The 17,406-nt window shown below is 58.3% G+C and overlaps 1 protein-coding gene across 1 annotated transcript in view; it reads left to right on the forward strand.

The window, feature by feature from the left end:
* SIN3B (SIN3 transcription regulator family member B) overlaps positions 1 to 17,406 on the forward strand; it is a 35,587-nt gene that overhangs the window by 16,300 nt on the left and 1,881 nt on the right. Inside the window, exons 5-17 of the mRNA XM_034657997.1 lie at positions 668 to 790; positions 1,904 to 1,990; positions 2,427 to 2,545; positions 6,683 to 6,890; positions 7,720 to 7,836; positions 8,761 to 8,999; positions 9,746 to 9,929; positions 12,174 to 12,777; positions 12,971 to 13,140; positions 15,296 to 15,469; positions 15,727 to 15,819; positions 16,805 to 16,899; positions 17,127 to 17,406. The exon at positions 17,127 to 17,406 is cut by the window's right edge and continues 1,881 nt beyond it. Of these exons, the coding sequence (XP_034513888.1) occupies positions 668 to 790; positions 1,904 to 1,990; positions 2,427 to 2,545; positions 6,683 to 6,890; positions 7,720 to 7,836; positions 8,761 to 8,999; positions 9,746 to 9,929; positions 12,174 to 12,777; positions 12,971 to 13,140; positions 15,296 to 15,469; positions 15,727 to 15,819; positions 16,805 to 16,899; positions 17,127 to 17,406 (2,493 nt within the window). The remainder of the gene's footprint in view (positions 1 to 667; positions 791 to 1,903; positions 1,991 to 2,426; positions 2,546 to 6,682; positions 6,891 to 7,719; positions 7,837 to 8,760; positions 9,000 to 9,745; positions 9,930 to 12,173; positions 12,778 to 12,970; positions 13,141 to 15,295; positions 15,470 to 15,726; positions 15,820 to 16,804; positions 16,900 to 17,126) is intronic.

The raw sequence follows: 17,406 nt of genomic DNA on the forward strand, positions 1-17,406 counted from the left end.
GTGTCTGCTCAGCTTTCTGGCACATTAGCATAAATGCCAGTCCTGAACTGTTCATCCAGAACTGTTCCTCATAAATATTGCCAACACCCTGCAGATACCCCACTTGTGATGGCCATTCCCATCTGAAGCGTAGAGCCTGGGAGAACCAGTGAGGGAGGATGACAGTCCTCAAGACCTGTTTTTCCATTCGTAGAAAAGAACACAGACTTGGCTGGAAGGCCTGCCAAGTGACCTGGTGGCCGTCGGCTGTTTCTTGCTGCCAGGGCTTTGTGCCTGCCACTCCCCTGCATTCAATGCTTTCTGTGGGGCACGCAAGCATGCAGGCAGACTCCTGTTATCAGTGGTCTGTCGGGTGAGCCCTGCACACCAAAGCCCAACACTGGTGTCGCACTACTGTGCCCTCCTTCCCTAGCAGGACCCTCATCCGTCGCGGCCTTCCGTGTGCCTTCTCCCACCTTCACGATGTTAAGATTATGATAATCTGGGTACGCGGGTCTCTCCCCTGGTAAACACGGGCACCTCAGGAGCTAGAGTCTCCTCGCGTGTGGAAGGGGGCCGTGGGCTGAGCCCAAGGTGGTTCCACACACCCACACACACCAAGACCGCGTACTGAGGGTCCCCGCTGTATCTCTCCAGCATGAATCACCGCCCCGGTTTGCGTTTTTAGTTCACAGGAAATGGGCCCTGTGAAATGAACAGCGTCCAGAAGAGTGAGCATGAGAAGAACCTGGAACACAGCAAAAAGCGCTCTCGGCCCTCGCTCCTCCGTCCGGTGTCCGCACCAGCCAAGGTAACCATCAGCTGTGTGCATAGATACCCGCCTACACAGACACCCAGCAACCTGGGCCTCCCTGTGGACGACCTAGGGAGCCATGGCAGAGGCTCTAAGCCACAGGCCCGGGGCATGCGCGGAGTCTGGACCCTGGTCTCACTGGAATTCACCAGCCGTGGGACCTTAGGAGGTGGGCTCACCTCTAAGGTGGCTGTTCACCCATTACCCGTGGCTCACAGGACTGTTATGAGGAGTGTTACCTCTTCCTGTAGGAACAGGAGGTACTGCCAGGTCCGCTCCTTTTCGCCATGGTGGCTCTTTCATGGGCAGGGCCACCATGTGCAGTTGTGCAGGTTGGTCACTGCGCAAGGAGCCCTGTTGAAGGGTGAGAGGGGCTGAGATCCAGCTCCTGTTGCACTCATCACCCATCCTCGTGATTTTCTAATTCCATCATTTTTTGTGCGTTTACTAGTTGGCTTTCTGCTGTAAGGAAGAGCTTTTCCTTCATTTCCCTTTCCTGGGTTACCTACATCAACAGGGACTCTGGGTTGTAATTCGTGACTTTTATTGTTCATCTTGGCATCTAAACTGTCTCAGGTTTGCCCGGTGGGACCCTTTCCAGCTGGCTACTGTGTCCTCTAGACATATCCCCACATTGGGAGATGGTTTTGTAAGGTCCTCGATGCCCCAAGAGTACAGCCAAGTTCTGGTCTAAGTCCAGCTTAGAGACAAAAGTGTTCACAGAGATTAAAGCCCAGGCTTTTCTAGGATCATCTTCTTTCTGTCCCCTTGCCACCACCATCACAGCCACAGGACAAAACAGGCGGGAGAGGTCTCTGATACTGCATCCAGGGGTACATCTCCCTTGTTATTCCAATTTTGTGATGCTCCTGCCTGTTACCAAAAGCCCTAAACTGCCGAAATTTAGAGCCCCGATCGTGGGTGGAGCAGCTGTGACTGTTGCCCTTCACTAGGCCGCGGAGGCCGAGGTGGGTGGTCCTGAGATTTCCTCCACAGGGGTCCTGGGCAGACCCCATCCAGCCCCTCGTGACAGCTGCTGTCGGGAGAGCTCAGCGTCGGTGACGCTGTGACTCTGACAAAGTCACAGCACAGAATTTCTCTCCACAGAAGAAAATGAAACTCCGAGGTACCAAAGACCTGTCCATCGCTGCCGTGGGGAAGTACGGCACTCTGCAGGAGTTTTCCTTCTTTGACAAGGTGAGCCGTCGAGGCCAGCCTCACCCAGCTCGGGTGTGCAGGACGGGAGCCTCTGGAAAGGGCGCCGGTAGGGTGGGCAGCTGCTAGGGCAGGCCGGGGAGAAGGGCTGGCACCCAGCTTGCACGGTGGGAGGCGGTGCGGGCAGGAGGTGGCGGAGCTCAGAGCCCACGCAGGTTTGAAGACACACGTTGGCCTCCCCCGAAGCTTTTTTCGAAAGCAAGGGTCGGTGGCAGGAGCCAGCAAGTTGGTCCCGTGCACATACCCTCCAAGCTAAGGATTAGTTGCCTGGAGACCCTTGTCCTGCCGGCCACATCCGGTCACTTGAGAGCACATGCATCGATGACTCCTTGTTCACCTAGTGATGTCTGAGCCGAAGGGTGGGGAGAGTGCAGGTCAGCCTGGCCCTCCAGGGCCCCCTCGTTCCCTCTCCCCGCAGGTTCGCAGGGTGCTGAAGAGCCAGGAGGTCTACGAGAACTTCCTCCGCTGCATCGCGCTCTTCAACCAGGAGCTCGTGTCCGGCTCCGAGCTCCTCCAGCTCGTCAGCCCATTTCTGGGGTGAGTGACACTTCCCACACGGGTGTGTGTCCATAAACTGTCCACCCTTCTGTTGCTTGTCGCTTTCGGAAAATGGTAAATGCTTTCTTTGATTTTGGTTTGTAAGTCACCATGGCGGCGGAGGTTGTTTTAGATTGAGCCGCAGTAGAGTGAGAAAGAACACAGGCCCTGGGCTCTTCTCCCACCGTGACAACCAGGATGCTGACACTCGCACAATCCACCCGTCCTGTCGGGTTTTCCTGGTGCGTGTGTGCACGTGGGTGTGCGTGCGTGCGCGTGTGTGTGCGCGTGGGTGTGGGTGTGCGCGTGGGTGTGTGCGTGCGTGTGCGCGTGCATGTACAGCTCCATCACCTGTGAAGGTTCCTGTGTCACCACAACAGTCAAGAGACCGAGCGGCTTCAGAACCACAGGGATGCTTGTGTTGACCTGTGATACCCACACCCACGTCCCTCGTCCGCCCCACCCCAGTCTCAGCCGCACGCCCCTGGCAAGCCCCTGACCCGCGCCCCCACTCTAATCGTACGTGACAGAAGTGTTATGTAGCTGGAATTACACAGTACATAACCTCTGGGGATTGGGTTTTCTTCACCCATCCTAATCCTCTAGAGATGCACTCGATTCGTGCTTTTAAAAATTCTGCCAATCAGAAATTGTCAGGAGGAAGGAAATGGCCACTCGGCACCCCTGCTGGCCAGAGAGAAGCTCCGTTCACGGGGCCAGCGGGCCGCTTCCAGCACAGGCTGCCGAGTGGGGCAGACCCTGCGGGCTGGGCGGCCGCCGGGAGGGCAGAGGTTTTCTAGGAGGTGAAGGCTCGTGCCCGGGGCACTTTAGGAGCGGAGTGCACCGGCCCAGCATCAACCCCTGCTCGCCAGCTCTGTCGCGTCGGGCGAGTTCCGTAGACAGTCTGAGTCTCCGTGTTCCTGTGATGAAACGGGATGTCTAGAGGCAGCACGCGCGGTTTCAGAGCACTCCACGGGGGCCGTACATGTACGATCTGTGGACCGGCGTCTGGAACGTGGCGAGCGCACATTATACAATGACTGTAGCAGCTTAGCTGGCCCTCAAGTCCTCCCCAGGGACAGCGGCTTCCTGAGCCCTTTACTGTTAATTTGAAAAAGTTTCTTAACTTTTCTTTTTAAATATTAAATAAAGCACAGATCCAGGAAACCGCATGATGGGTGACTTGATGAGTCATTTTAGGCAAAGCCCCTTGTGCCCACCACCCAAGTAACACACGGACCTTCGCCGGTCCCCCGGAGCCCCTCCCTGTGCCATCCCATCATGCTCCCCCAAACGGATCACCTGGGAGCAAGCGCCTCCCTACACTAAGGGTGGTGCGGGTCCTGTCAAGCTCATGGCTCACTCCTGCCTCCTCGTCTGGGTTTCGTTTTAGGACACATCTGGGAGTCTCTCCCTCCCACTTGACTCCCTGCCGTTTCTGTGGTGGCAGCCCCGCACCTGCAGTCCCATCCTCCACGTCCCTCTGTCCACCAGGAGTCAGTGGCGTCCACGTTCTGTGGTTCATTCACGGATTTATGCGTGCACTGGGGGTGCAAAAGAGAGAACCTCAACAGTATTATTCACCTTTTGGCGGCCCAGGGTAGATGCTTGATTTCTTCCTTTATCACAATGGTTGGGTGGTGAGTCATATTCCTGTTCTATCAGGACCAATTAGGGACCAATTCCTTTTTTCTTTCCTTTTTTTAAAGCATCCTACGGGCTCATAGACACATTTGATGTGTTTCAATATATTTTTTATTTTTTTAAAGATGTATTTATTTTAAAGAGAGAGCCTGAGTGGGAGGGCCAGAGGGAGAGGGAGAGAGACTCAAGCAGACTCCCCGCTGAGCGTGGAGCCCGACACAGGGCTCCATCCCCTGACCCCGAGATCACAGTCCGAGCCGAAACCAAGAGTCCGATGCCGGACGAACCGTGCTACCCAGGCGCCCCCGTTTTAGTATTTTAAAGATGAGGAGGCAGAGGCCCAGAGTGAATACGTCTCCCTTTCCTCAGAGAGCTTTGCTGTGGTGATGGGTGGGTCTAGGGTGGCCCCGCCTAGAAGCAGCTGGCCCTTCGCCCCTCCTCTGCCCTCGGGACACGGTGCTGTCAGGCTGGGCTGCAGCATCCTTTTTTTTTTAATTTGGTACTTCTTGGGTGTGTTTCCGTGTGAGTTGTGAGTCAACATGATCGTTGGTGGCGACTGCGCACTGTTCCCTCACTTGTACGAATCAGGGTTTTCTCCGCAGGGCCCGTAACGAAGGACGTCTGTCTCCAGTCTCTATAGTCAGTGCTAAGGTCACGCTCCATAGGTTGGGATACTCGGAGGTCAAGTTAGGGTCGTCAGGCAGTGCTTCCTGAGGTCCTGAGAGGGTGCACATGTCAGGGTGACCTTTTCACTTGGGTTCGCTTTCCCAGGCTGCTGAAGATCCCTGGCCCAGAGTGGGATGGTGCTGTTATACACCCTCGGCTAAAGCGTGGCTGGTTTTTTTCTACGGACTTGGATTGCACGCTCACTCCCGCAGCAGTGTGTCTCGGAGCTCAGAATCCAGTGCTCTGGCTCTGGGTCCCAGCTGGGGAGGGGGTGCTGTTACTGGAAAGATGAAGTGCTGTGGCGGGTGAGGGGCCTGTGTAGGGCTGTGCCGGGCAGGCTGCCTAGTTGGGTGCGTCACCAGCCCCAAGTCCAAATTGGGACCCTGCCACCTACCAGAGCACGAGACTTTCTTTGTTTGCAAAATGGCCAAACCTACCTCCTGCCATTGTTGTCGGGGTGGGGGGGTGGGATTAAGGGAGAAGAATAAAGGAGCTCGAAATTGGAGGTGCTGAGCAGGTGGGCAGTGTCGGGTGGGGGTCCGCTGTTCCCAGTTCCACGTGCGGAGAGCGGCATTGGGGGAGGCCCGTGGGGGTGTGCAGCGAAGAACTACAACGGGCTGTGCTCGCTCACCTTGCTGTCACGTCTGGCTGGGCTAGCGATCACCTCCACGAGGCCTCCCTCGTGGTGTGAGCCTGGGTCTAGGTTTGCACGCCCAGGGGCAGCCAGGCACGGGGGCCCAGAGATCTGCCACCTGCTGACGGCACAACGGGAGTCGGGCCTGGTGTGGGCTGTGTCGGAGTGACAGTTCCCCCTTCAGAGAGCTTTCACGTTGGCATTTATCACAGCTGCAACGTTAGATGTCCTTTGCACGGGTTTTGTTGATGTCTTCCCTCTCCGCGTTTCTGTTTGCTCGTGGGTTTTCCTTGTGAGCGGAGTTGGCATGGGGTCCCTACAGCAGGGCTCAATGGACGGCCATGTCAGGAGGGGAGTGTGTGGTTCACAAAGGGAGCTGCGGGAGGCAGGATCGCCGTGCCAAGTGTTAGAGTAACTGCGTCCTTGCGGTAGGATTTTTTTTTTTTAAGATTGTTTTAATTAGTCTCTACACCCAGTGTGGGGCTTGAACTCATAACCCCAAAATCAAGAGCCGCGTGCATGCTCCACCAACTGAGCCAGCTAGGTGCCCCCGGTAGGGTTTGATACTCATTTAATCACAAATTCAGGTGACATTGGGGGCCAGTTGTATTAAAACCTTCCCATTGCTTGACCGTTACATCATGACTTGCGTGATCATGTCTGTGGAGGGTTTTCCTGGGAAAGGATCTCAGGTAAGAAGACTCTGGAACAAGAGTTGGTGGACTTTATCTGTCAAGGGCCAAGGAGCAGTACTACTGAACTCTGGTATTGTGGTGCAAAAGCAGCCACAGGCAGTACTAAGCAAATGGACACAATGGTGTACCGATAAAACTTTATTTGCAATGACAGGCGTGGACAGGTTGCCAGTAGTTTACCAAGCCCCAGCCTGCTGCCCGGCCTTTTCCAGTTAAAGAACATCACTAACCCCAGCTTCTGCCAGTCTGAATTGTCTATTCCAGCATGTTTCAAGGCTTTCCTGTTAGTGTTGGGACCTGGCTGATGACAGAGGGGCGGGAGGCAGATTGATTCACACATTTGAGGACATTACATACATCCTGATGCTTGGTTCCACCTCTCGCCCCTCCTCTCTAACCACTATTAGCAGGCGTCTACAGGAAGCCATTCTAAAATTGCTAGGTCCCTCCCAGAAAGCCCCATGGAAGCCAACTTACTGTTTGTCTTTATTTCTGAAGGAAATTTCCAGAACTGTTTGCACAGTTCAAGTCCTTCCTGGGGGTGAAAGAGCTGTCATTCGCCCCGCCCATGAGCGACCGATCCGGGGACGGAATAAGCCGGGAAATCGACTACGCGTCTTGCAAGCGCATTGGATCCAGCTACCGAGCGCTCCCCAAAACCTACCAGCAGCCCAAGTGCAGTGGGAGGACGGCCATCTGCAAAGAGGTAGTGCTCCCTGGTGGCTCGTGTCGGCTTACGTGATGCGTCACCCCCCACGCTGCACAAACACCCATCATCCCCATGGTTTACATGAAAGAACTGAGCATCGACCCCCCTAAATATTGAATGATAGATGGTGCTGGGATGTGGCCAGACAAAATGCCTGAGCTGAGACGATGGTTCCTTACCCTGCCGGCAGCTTTGGTAAACCGCAGAGCACATGGCATTGGCGTCGGCTTTGGCATATTCCTCCATTTAGATTTACGTGTATTTCTGCCAGGACCCTGCTCTGTCCCAGGTTCCCTGCCCTGGGTATGTTTCGGTTTAGCCCGACCATCAAATACTTTTTTCAGGTTAGTAGACAGGCTGTTACTCTTTCCAGAATTCAGGAGTGCTTGCTGGATTTCAGGATATCTAGTCCAGGGGTCAGCAAACTAAAATCCGGCCCTGTGCTTGCGTTTGTAAATAAAGTTTATCGGCACATAGACGTGCGCATTCATTTACGTAGCGCCTGTGGCTGCTCTGCCAGGACAGAGGCAGAGTCGAGTCATCCTGACGGACGGGCTGGCCCGCAAAACCTAGAATATTTGTTCTCTGGCCCTTTACAGAGAACGTTTGCCAACCCCCGAAATAGTACAGTTTGTTTACTTGACCACAGTCCTGTTTTCTCTTAAAACCACTTTAAAATTAAGGTTGCCATCTGTATGAGAAGGTACTTTCCTATGAAATTCAGATTATATTGCTTGTCTCTGTATCGTTTATGCTGGACGGCACAGTAAACGGTCCTGGCCACCGAGGCCTACCGCACTGGTCACAGCGTTTCCTCCCGGTGCAGGTGCTGAACGACACCTGGGTCTCCTTCCCCTCCTGGTCAGAGGACTCCACTTTCGTCAGCTCCAAGAAGACGCCCTACGAAGAGCAGCTGCACCGCTGTGAGGACGAGCGTTTCGAGGTGTGTGTGCTGGTGTTGCTGGGATCAGGGGGCCGTGGGGGGCAAGCCTGTCCCTGCTTCTCTACTTTAGTCTGTCCTTCTCCCTCTCCACCGCCCGCCCCCCGCCCCGGGGGCGCGTATCCTGATCCTCTCTACCCTCCCACCCTCCTCAAGTCTTATTGAGATCGTTGTATATTTACATGCAGCAAGTGATCCCGGGGACCCTTGTCCCAGTGGTCACAGCTTGTAAAGTTGTGGGCACAGTGTCCCAGCCAGGAGGTTGCCATTGACACACCCTGAGATCTTATTCACATCTCCACAGTTGAACTTGTGTTTGTGTGTGTGGGTACACGTGTGCGCCCAGGTATTTTCCACCACCACTAAGATACTCCACTGCTCCCCCACTCCCGGGATCCCTCGTGCTGCCCTTGATGGCCCTCCCCGCCTCCCTCCCCACCGCACCTCGTGCCTGACCCCTGGCAGCCACTCCGTCCTCCAGCTCTGTCATTCTGTCGTAAGTGGAGTCACAGTGCATTCCCTTTGGGGATTGGCTCCCCATCAGCACGTGCCCTGAGAGCACTCTTTTTTTATTGCCGTTGATGCCCACGAAGTGGGCCAGCCCGGGGCCTGTTTCCCTCCTCAGATGGGGCCACCCTTCTAGCCGCTGGATGTTCGTGCAGGGGTGAGGAGCCCATGAGTCTTGTTTCGTGGGTGCCTGGCTCACACCATTGCCGGGGTCGGACCCCAGCCCCTTAACCAACCGTGCTTGCTCTGGGCCCCTGGAGCCGCATCAGGGCCACCGTGGCCTGGCGTCCATCATCCCCGCCCCCTGCCCAGAGACACAGAAGTTAATCAGTTCTGTCCACGCATCTCTTCTGCCAACCCAAGCTGGTCCCCGGGGCCCCGCTGCCCCCCGACAGCCAGCCCCTGCCTTCCTTTCCATAGTTAGATGTCGTCCTGGAGACCAACCTGGCCACGATCCGCGTGTTGGAAAGTGTGCAGAAGAAGCTGTCCCGGATGGCGCCTGAAGACCAGGAGAAGTTCCGGCTGGACGACTGTCTGGGGGGCACGTCGGAGGTGATCCAGCGCCGCGCCATCCACCGCATCTACGGCGACAAGGCTCCAGAGATCATCGAGAGCCTCAAGAAAAACCCCGTCACTGCTGTCCCTGTCGTCCTGAAAAGGTGTCCTCCAGATTCTTGCTGCTCCGCCTGCCGCAGGCTGTCCCCGTGGAGCTCATTAGTGCTGTTTGTCACCAGTGTGAAGGGGAGCGGGGGGTTCCCCGGGGCCTCGGGCTGGCTTAGTGCGGCTTCCAGTCTTTCTTCACCACCCCGTTCTACTACCGAGAGAAAAACACAACTGAACAGCTGTCTGCGTCTTTCTGGAACTTTCCACCATGCACGTAATCATATCCAAACATGAAATGTAGCTATTTTAAAGCACAGACAGGATGGTTCTGTGGCACAGCTTGCCATTTACTTAGTGGTGCATTTTAGGAACTTTTTTGTGCTGGTGAACAGGTATTAATGAAGTGGCTGCCCTTGACCACGTGCTGTGCTCAGCCGTGGGATTGCAGAGCCCAGCCAGGCTGACACAGTCCCTTCTCGTGGGGCTTGCAGTCACGAGAGTGAGCCCGGTGGTTGATCCAGCACCCACCCAGAGTGTGGTCAGTGCCATGGGCCAGGGCAGGGAGGAGGTGCTGGGGCAGCGATGTTTGAGAAACTAAAACCAGCCACGTTGGTTCTGCAGAACCGTTGCTCCCTCCCGTCCTCTTCTTCAGCACAGAACCCGCGGCCCAGGCCAGGAGCTGGCTGCCCCAAGTGTGGGACATTCGGCTGGGCCCGTGGGTGGATGACAGGCTGCCCGTGCAGCAGGGATGACAGGCGGGTCCCCAGGGTTGTCCCCATGCTGAGCCCCTCTGACCCCGCAGGCTGAAGGCCAAGGAGGAGGAGTGGCGGGAGGCCCAGCAGGGCTTCAACAAGATCTGGCGGGAGCAGTATGAGAAGGCCTATCTCAAGTCCCTGGACCATCAGGCTGTAAACTTCAAACAGAACGACACCAAGGCCCTTCGCTCCAAGAGCCTTCTCAATGAGATCGAGAGTGTCTACGATGAGGTGAGGCCCTCTGCCCAGGGCTGAGCGGGCAAGGGGTCCTGGCTCTGCTTCTGGCTCTCCCAGTCTCTTGCAGGTTGCCAGCTCTCTGCCTCTGTTTCCCTAGCATCCCTCTTGCAGGGCTCTGTGGGGGTGGAAGGGATGTTTCTGTGGCACTCAGCGGGTCCAGGGGGAGGATTGTGGCGGCTCTGCTGTGGCTAGAAAAGGGCTCTCCCCTCCCCTGCCTCCTTCCTTCCCACTTACCCCTGGGTAAGTCGCTGTCCTTCAGGTGACTTCAGCTCTCCTTTCTCTGCTGCCAGCTGTGTGCCCGGCACAGGTAGACCCTGAGAAGGAACATTCCATCTGACCCTTAGTCACAGACCTTATTTTAGCAGTGATGAAACTGAGGCATGAGAGGTGGCCACTTGCCAAGGCTAGTCGCAGGAGACCAGGGCTCCGGGCTCTAGGCCTCTGCCTCTAGCCACTGCCCTGGGCCTTCTTGCCAGCTTCGGCGTAGTCAGGCTCGTGGGGTCTGAACCACAGAACTAAGTCAGAGCTGGGTCTAGACTTCGAGGATTTAGGTATCGAAAAACACGTGCAGGGAGTGAGTCACTTGCAAGAGCCTGTGATGGGAAGCCCCTTCCCTCCTGCCTTCCTGCCCTGGGCAACTGTCGGCCCCACAGGGCCCACCTGCAGCTAGTCTGCTTTCCTCACTTGACTCCTCGAGTTGGTGGTCCAGGCTTGAGAGCGCCACCCCCACTCCCCCCAGCAGTGTCTGTGGGACAACATCAGAAAGAATGGATGAGGTGATCCGTAAGGCCCACCACGGTCACTACTGAGTTCCTTCACTCTTTCCCTGAGGGCTGAGGGGAAAGGGGAACAGCACTGTTTGAGGCCAGAGGTCAGCCCACCAGCCTCGAGGGCTCTGCATGTGCAAGCCCTTCGTGCATAGGGAAGTCTGCCCTCACCGTTGGGGGTTAGCAGAGCACAGTTCTGTATCCCATGCACCGGAGCTGGCTCCAAGGAAAGCACTTAAAAAGATTTTTGAGGGTGTTTGTGGCACAGATGAGATCGGGACTCAAAAAGCTGTAGGAGAAGGGAAGTCACGCCAGAGCCAGGAGCCAGGCACACCTGCTCTCAGGCCTCCCCGCCAGCGGGGGAAGGAGATCTGGGGCTGCGGCAGAATTCAACGTCCCTGAGGGAGCACGACCTCTGGTGGAAAGAAACAGGAGTCGCCTACCCCAGAAAGCCAAGGCCCTGGCACTGCACCTGTTTTCCGTCGGTCATGCCTTCCATGGCTGTTCGAGGAGCCCCCTCAGTGCTGTACCCTGGGCTGGTCACCTGGAGATGAAGGAGACCCAGCCCTGCCCCCAGGAGCCCTCCCCCTGCAGGGACGGCATCCACGCTCACTTTTCTGAGAGCCAGGGTATGTGTCGGCCTCCGTGCCTAGTGGCTGGGGATCAGTGCCACCTGGGAGAGAGCATTGTCGGGCCTTACCTCAGCAGGCAGTTCAAGGCAGTCTGGAGGGCATGTGATCGTGTACATTCGCAGGAAGCAGCCATGAGCTGGATAAAGACTGAGGAGCAGCTGTGGTTTTCCAGGGCCAAAAAGCAGAGGGGCACGTGCAAAGGTCCTGCACACAGCAGGAAGGAGCTCAGCACCCCTGAAACATTGAAAGAAGCCAGGTGTGGGGGGGAGCTGTAGGATGACATGCCAGGGCCTGGGGTCCTGTCATGAGCAGTGCAGGAAGGCCTAGGGGGCTGTGATATGGCTGACCATACTCCTTGACTTGACTCCATAGACTTGAGTGATAAAAAGCTCAAAAGAATCCTGCGAAAAAGAATACCTCCGATAGGGGCGCCTGGGTGGCACAGTCGTTAAGCGTCTGCCTTCGGCTCAGGGCGTGATCCCAGCATTCTGGGATCGAGCCCCACATCAGGCTTCTCCACTGGGAGCCTGCTTCTTCCTCTCCCACTCCCCCTGCTTGTGTTCCCTCTCTCGCTGGCTTTCTCTGTCAAATAAAAAAAAAAAATTAAAAAAACCTTAAAAAAAAAAAAAAGAATACCTCTGATAAGGTCAAATCACTCCAGACCTGGAGAGGACAATGGTTGGAGTGGGCTGGTGACTGGGACCGGGCAGGTGGGAGGTGCTGGGCTGCACCCGGACCAGAGTGTGATGCCTTTAGATCCTCTGGCTCTGAGCCCCCCCCCCCATCTTGGACTTGTCCCAGCTGGTCTCTTTCTGCCTAACGGCCCCCTGTCCCCCCAGCACCAGGAGCAGCACTCCGAGGGCCGTAGCGCCCCCTCCAGCGAGCCGCATCTCATCTTCGTGTACGAGGACAGGCAGATCCTGGAGGACGCGGCCGCCCTCATCAGCTACTACGTGAAGCGGCAGCCGGCCATCCAGAAGGAGGACCAGGGCACCATCCACCAGCTGGTGCACCAGTTTGTGCCCAGCCTCTTCTTCTCCCAGCAGCTGGAGCTGGGGGCGTCCGAGGACTCCGCCGATGAGGGCCGGGGGAGCCCCCAGGGGCAGAGCGCCGAGCCCGGGGACCGCAAGAAGCCGGCGCCCGGGCCGCAGAGCAGCCCCCCAGAGGAGAAGGGGGCCGTGGGCGAGGCGCCGGCCTCTGAGCAGCCGCCCCAGCAGCACAAGCCCCTGGACGATGTGTACAGCCTGTTCTTCGCCAACAACAACTGGTACTTCTTCCTGCGCCTGCACCAGACCCTGTGCTCCCGCCTGCTCAGGATCTACCGGCAGGCGCAGAAGCAGCTCCTGGAGCACCGCGCCGAGAAGGACAGGGAGAAGCTGCTGTGCGACGGCCGCCGCGAGAGGGGCAGCGACCCCGCCATGGAGCTGCGGCTGAAGCAGCCGAGTAAGGCCCGGGCCCCCGGGGGGACGCACGGGTGCTCCCCTCCGCCGGCCGGCCGGGGCCACCGTCCCGGAGCCTTGGGCCGCCCTGAGGATGCCTGTGGTGGGGGGGGCAGCGTGCTGCGGGGATTCGGAGTCACCCCGCTGCGGGCCACGCATGTCTCTGGCCCTGGGTGACCGCCGTCCCCGCCCCTCAGGTGAGGTGGAGCTGGAGGAGTACTACCCGGCCTTCCTGGACATGGTGCGGAGCCTGCTGGAGGGCAGCATCGACCCCACGCAGTACGAGGACACGCTGCGGGAGATGTTCACCATCCACGCCTACGTGGGCTTCACCATGGACAAGCTGGTGCAGAGCATCGCCAGGCAGGTGAGCGCGGGGCAGGGGAGCGTGGGCAGGGGAGTGGCCTGGGCCAGGCGGTGAGCAGGGTGGCAGGAGGCCTCTAGCGCCTCCGGGAGAGNGGGGCCCCCCCCCCCCCCCCCCCGCCGCCCTTTGTTCCATGCTGCGGTCCGCCCCAGGGTCAGCACCTTTCTTCTGTTCTTTCAATAGAAGTAGAATTCCTGTATCACAAAATGCACCATTTTCAAGTGAACAGTTCAGTGGCGTTTAGTGCTTTCACAGTGTCATGCAGACACCACCTGTATCTAGTTCCAGCACCTTTCTGTCGCCCTGGCGGAGCCCCCGTCCCCATGAGCAATCACCCCCGCATTCTCCTCCCCCAGCCCCGGGCAGCCACCAATCTGTCCTTCGTCTTAGGGATTTGCCTGTTCTGGATGTGTCGTGTAAATGGAATCATACAGCCTGTGGCCTTTGTGTCCGGCTTCTCTCGAGCTCAGTATACTGTTCTCAGGGTTCATCCACGTCTAGCCTGTGTCAGAAGTGCGTTGCTTTCTCTGGCCAACTCTCCCACCATCGTGTGGCTGGACCACATTGATTCATTCACTCTTCTGGCAATTGTACAGGATTCATTTGACTCCTCCTCGACACACCTTTCTTGAGGGTAGCGGCACGTGAGGAACCGTAGGCCGCTCCTCCTGGAGGGAGGCTACTGGCCAGTTATCCACATCGCTGAGGATAGCAAAACGCCCCCCAGCTGCGTGTCAGCAAGAGGAAATCAGGAACGGGAATCAGGCACATTATTATAAACAGCAAAACCCCCGATGAGGCAGATGTGGTTTTGGGACGCAAGTCCCGCTCAGTGGCCACCAAAGTCGTTATTGTTCAACTTGGTTTCCTGTTTATCCAGGAAGGCTATTCGCCATAAAGCAAAAAAGCTGAGGAAAGAGTAGCGTCCTCACCCTCCCACCCAAATACAGTTGCTAGAAGCGGCATTTCTTTTCAGACTTCACAAACTTCTCATCGAGGCAGGCACACACAGAAGCGTGCCCCGAAGCTGAGCGTGCTGCTCGGTGGGTCTTGCCGGACAGCCCTGGCCCTGCCTCCTTTCAGCCCTCCCCCCGGGCAGGCACCCACCTGCTCTCTGGCCATTATGGGGCTGGGCATGCGTCCTGGGGCTGGGCGTCCAGTCTGCCCCCGGCGGGCCCCCGTTCTGGGGACAGCGGCCTCGTCTGTAGCACCCAAAAGGGTTGGACCAGATCGGACACTCTGATGAATGTTTTTGGTTTTTTTTAAATTAATTCCCCTTCATCCCATCAAGATGGGATGGACATGGACAGATGTCTTCTGTAGTACTCGCTTTTTTAAGAAAAGAAAAGGAGTTACAAAAATGAAGGTAGCCGAAGCCCTGGTAGGGCCAGGACCCCCCCCCCGCCCCCCGAGCTCCCCGCTTTCCAGCAGGCTGATGCTCACGGGCCCTCTGTGCCGCTGTTGGCAGCCTGCAGGGCCCTGTGGGCGCTCTTTGCCTCACGTTCCCTGTTTGATTAGCATTTCTTTTCCGTAGCGGTGGCTGGTGTTTACTGGGATCTTGCTGTGTGCCCGGCACCATGTGAGATTTACGTGTGGCCACACGTTGTATCTATTCAACAAAGCAGAGCGCGGGGAAGGCCCCGAGGCCCGGAGTTTGCAGGAGCCCGTCCGGGGCCGCGGCTGGTGCCCAGGGGTGCCGACTCCCGCCTGCTCGGCCTGACCCCGCCGCCCAGCTGCTTCCCTTACTCCTGTCTTCCTACACCTGCGAATTTCAAGCACGCTTGTAGGAGGTTCAAGAATTAACTGTGTTTGTAGCAGAATACTCGGGAAATTACTTGCCACAGCACCGCCGTTAGATAATCCCATCCCCGGTTTGTCACGTAGCCTTCGCTATTTTTCTCTGCGTTCCACACACCCAGGCAGGGCCTGCTGGTCCGGTCCAGTCTGCTGTGCTCTGGGCTGGTTTTTGATTGGGTCTGGTGCGGTCTGCACCCAGCGCCTGGCTGCCCAGCACAGCCCCGTGGACCCTGGCCTTGAGGCCCGCCTCGTGGACTCGGCTCACCTTCTCGGGCGAGGTGCCCGGGGCGGCAGCTGTGCCTCACCCCTCCCCGGGGGGCGCGCACGCCGGCCACCCACTGGCTTTCCCTCCCCGCCCCAGCTGCACCACCTCGTGAGCGATGACGTCTGTCTGAAGGTGGTGGAGCTCTACCTGAACGAGAAGAAGCGGGGTGCCGCAGGGGGGAACCTGTCCTCCCGCTGCGTCCGCGCCGCCAGGGAGACCAGCTACCAGTGGAAGGCCGAGCGCTGCATGGCGGACGAGAACTGCTTCAAGGTAAGGGGGGCTGTGCCCTGCCCCACACGAGGCCGGGGCTGCGAGGAGGGCGCCCACAGCGGGGGAGGACCGGCGGCTTTGCTCGGGCGCGGGAGGCAGGCTGGGGCTGGGCCTTGACGAGGCTGCCAGCCTGCCTGACACCACGCAGTCCTCTTACTGGACCCCCGGAGCCTGGGGAAGGCGGTCGTAGCTGACCTTTCAACCTCGTTCTGAGCTCGGCCCCATGGCTTCAGGCTGCTCGTCCCCCTCCTCCCCAGGTGATGTTTCTCCAGCGCAAAGGGCAGGTGATCATGACCATCGAGCTTCTAGACACCGAGGAGGCCCAGACAGAGGACCCCGTGGAGGTCCAGGTGAAGCCCAGTCCCGTGCTCTGCGCCTTCAGCACACCATGGGGGTCAGGGGCAGCCACGGGCACATTGTGGGGCTCCCCCACAACAAGCCCTGTGCCCATGCTGGCCAAGCATAGGCTGCAAATTGTCCACCCAGAGAAGCCTCGCTTGCAGTGTGACCATTGTCCTCGGAAGCCTGAGAGGGGATGGCAACTGCACATGCCCCACCAGGGGCTAGTGGGGGTGTCCCGGGGCAGGAGGCCATGTGACAGCCAGGCCACCCTCCCCCCACAACCCCGTTCCTGGCTCCTCCCACCACTGCCATGGGCCCGCGGGTCCCTTGAGACCCTGTGGCGCGTGACCCTGCACTCCCCGCGCATAAAGCCCAGGTCCCTGACTTCAAGATGGAGAAATTCCCTGGCCCGTGCTCTGAGATGCACATTGTACGTGGGGTCCTGGTCTCTGTAAGCCCCCAGCCGGCTTCACAGGGTCGCATCCGCGCCCCCACCACAGCCAGCGGGGGGCTCCCTCACCGCATCCTTCCCTGTATTTCTGGGCTTCCCACACAGGAAGTTTCCAGCAAGTGTGGTTTAGTGAGGCTTGAGTCTGGTGTTTAGAGGATGGCAAGCAGATGAAAGGTCACCCGGACACTGCAGGCCGTGCCCATCCCAGACCTGGGGCCCACCTTCTGCTCATCCCCAGTGCCTCCCTGGCCGTGCCCTGCTGCGCGTGTTGTGATGTCGTTCTGCTCCCCAGACCCAGCTCTCCTCTGTGCGAGGGCCCCGTTCCCCGTGTGAGCTTATCACATGACGGACAGAGAGGACGATACACGGCAGGGATGTGTCCACGTAAGCTTGAAGTGTCGGACTCCGGCTCTGACGAGTGCTCCAACCAGAGCTACCATCTGGTGGTTTCCGTCACGCATCCGCTCTTCTCTAGCCGCCATCCTCCTAATGCTTTGGGGGTGCGGGTGAAAACACAAGCCTGTCTCCCTCTGTCCCCACAGCACCTGGCTCGGTACGTGGAGCAGTACGTGGGGACCGAGGGGGCGTCCAACTCGCCCACCGAGGGCTTCCTCCTGAAGCCCGTGTTCCTGCAGAGGTAAGAGGACCCGCAGGTGCGCTTCCTTCCCGCGGGCCCGGGGAGGCCCCTCCCGCCACTGGCAGCACCGGGGCCTGACTGGGTTTCCCATGCTGCTGGTGGAAGGGCTGGGGTGGTGGTGTCGCGGCTTCCATCTGCATTTCTCCGACCGCGGGGAAGTCGGACGTCTCGACGGCTGTTTTCGGCCGTGAGGATTTCCCAGTCCGCAGACATCGTCTCGCCTCCAGGAACCTCAAGAAGTTCCGCAGGTGGCAGTGTGAGCAGGCACGCGCCCTGCGCGGCGAGGCCAAGAGCTCGTGGAAGCGGCTGGTCGGGGTGGAGAGCGCCTGCAACGTGGACTGCCGCTTCAAGCTCAGCACCCACAAGATGATGTTCATCGTCAACTCGGAGGACTACATGTACCGCCGCGGGACCCTCTGCCGGGCCAAGCAGGTGCCCCCCCCCCGCCCACGGCCCGGGAGCCCGGGGTCCGGCCCGCGGCCATTGACGGCCGCCCTGACCCCACGC

This window comes from Ailuropoda melanoleuca, chromosome 4 (assembly GCF_002007445.2).
Source record: "Ailuropoda melanoleuca isolate Jingjing chromosome 4, ASM200744v2, whole genome shotgun sequence".
NCBI classification, from domain to species: domain Eukaryota; kingdom Metazoa; phylum Chordata; class Mammalia; order Carnivora; family Ursidae; genus Ailuropoda; species Ailuropoda melanoleuca.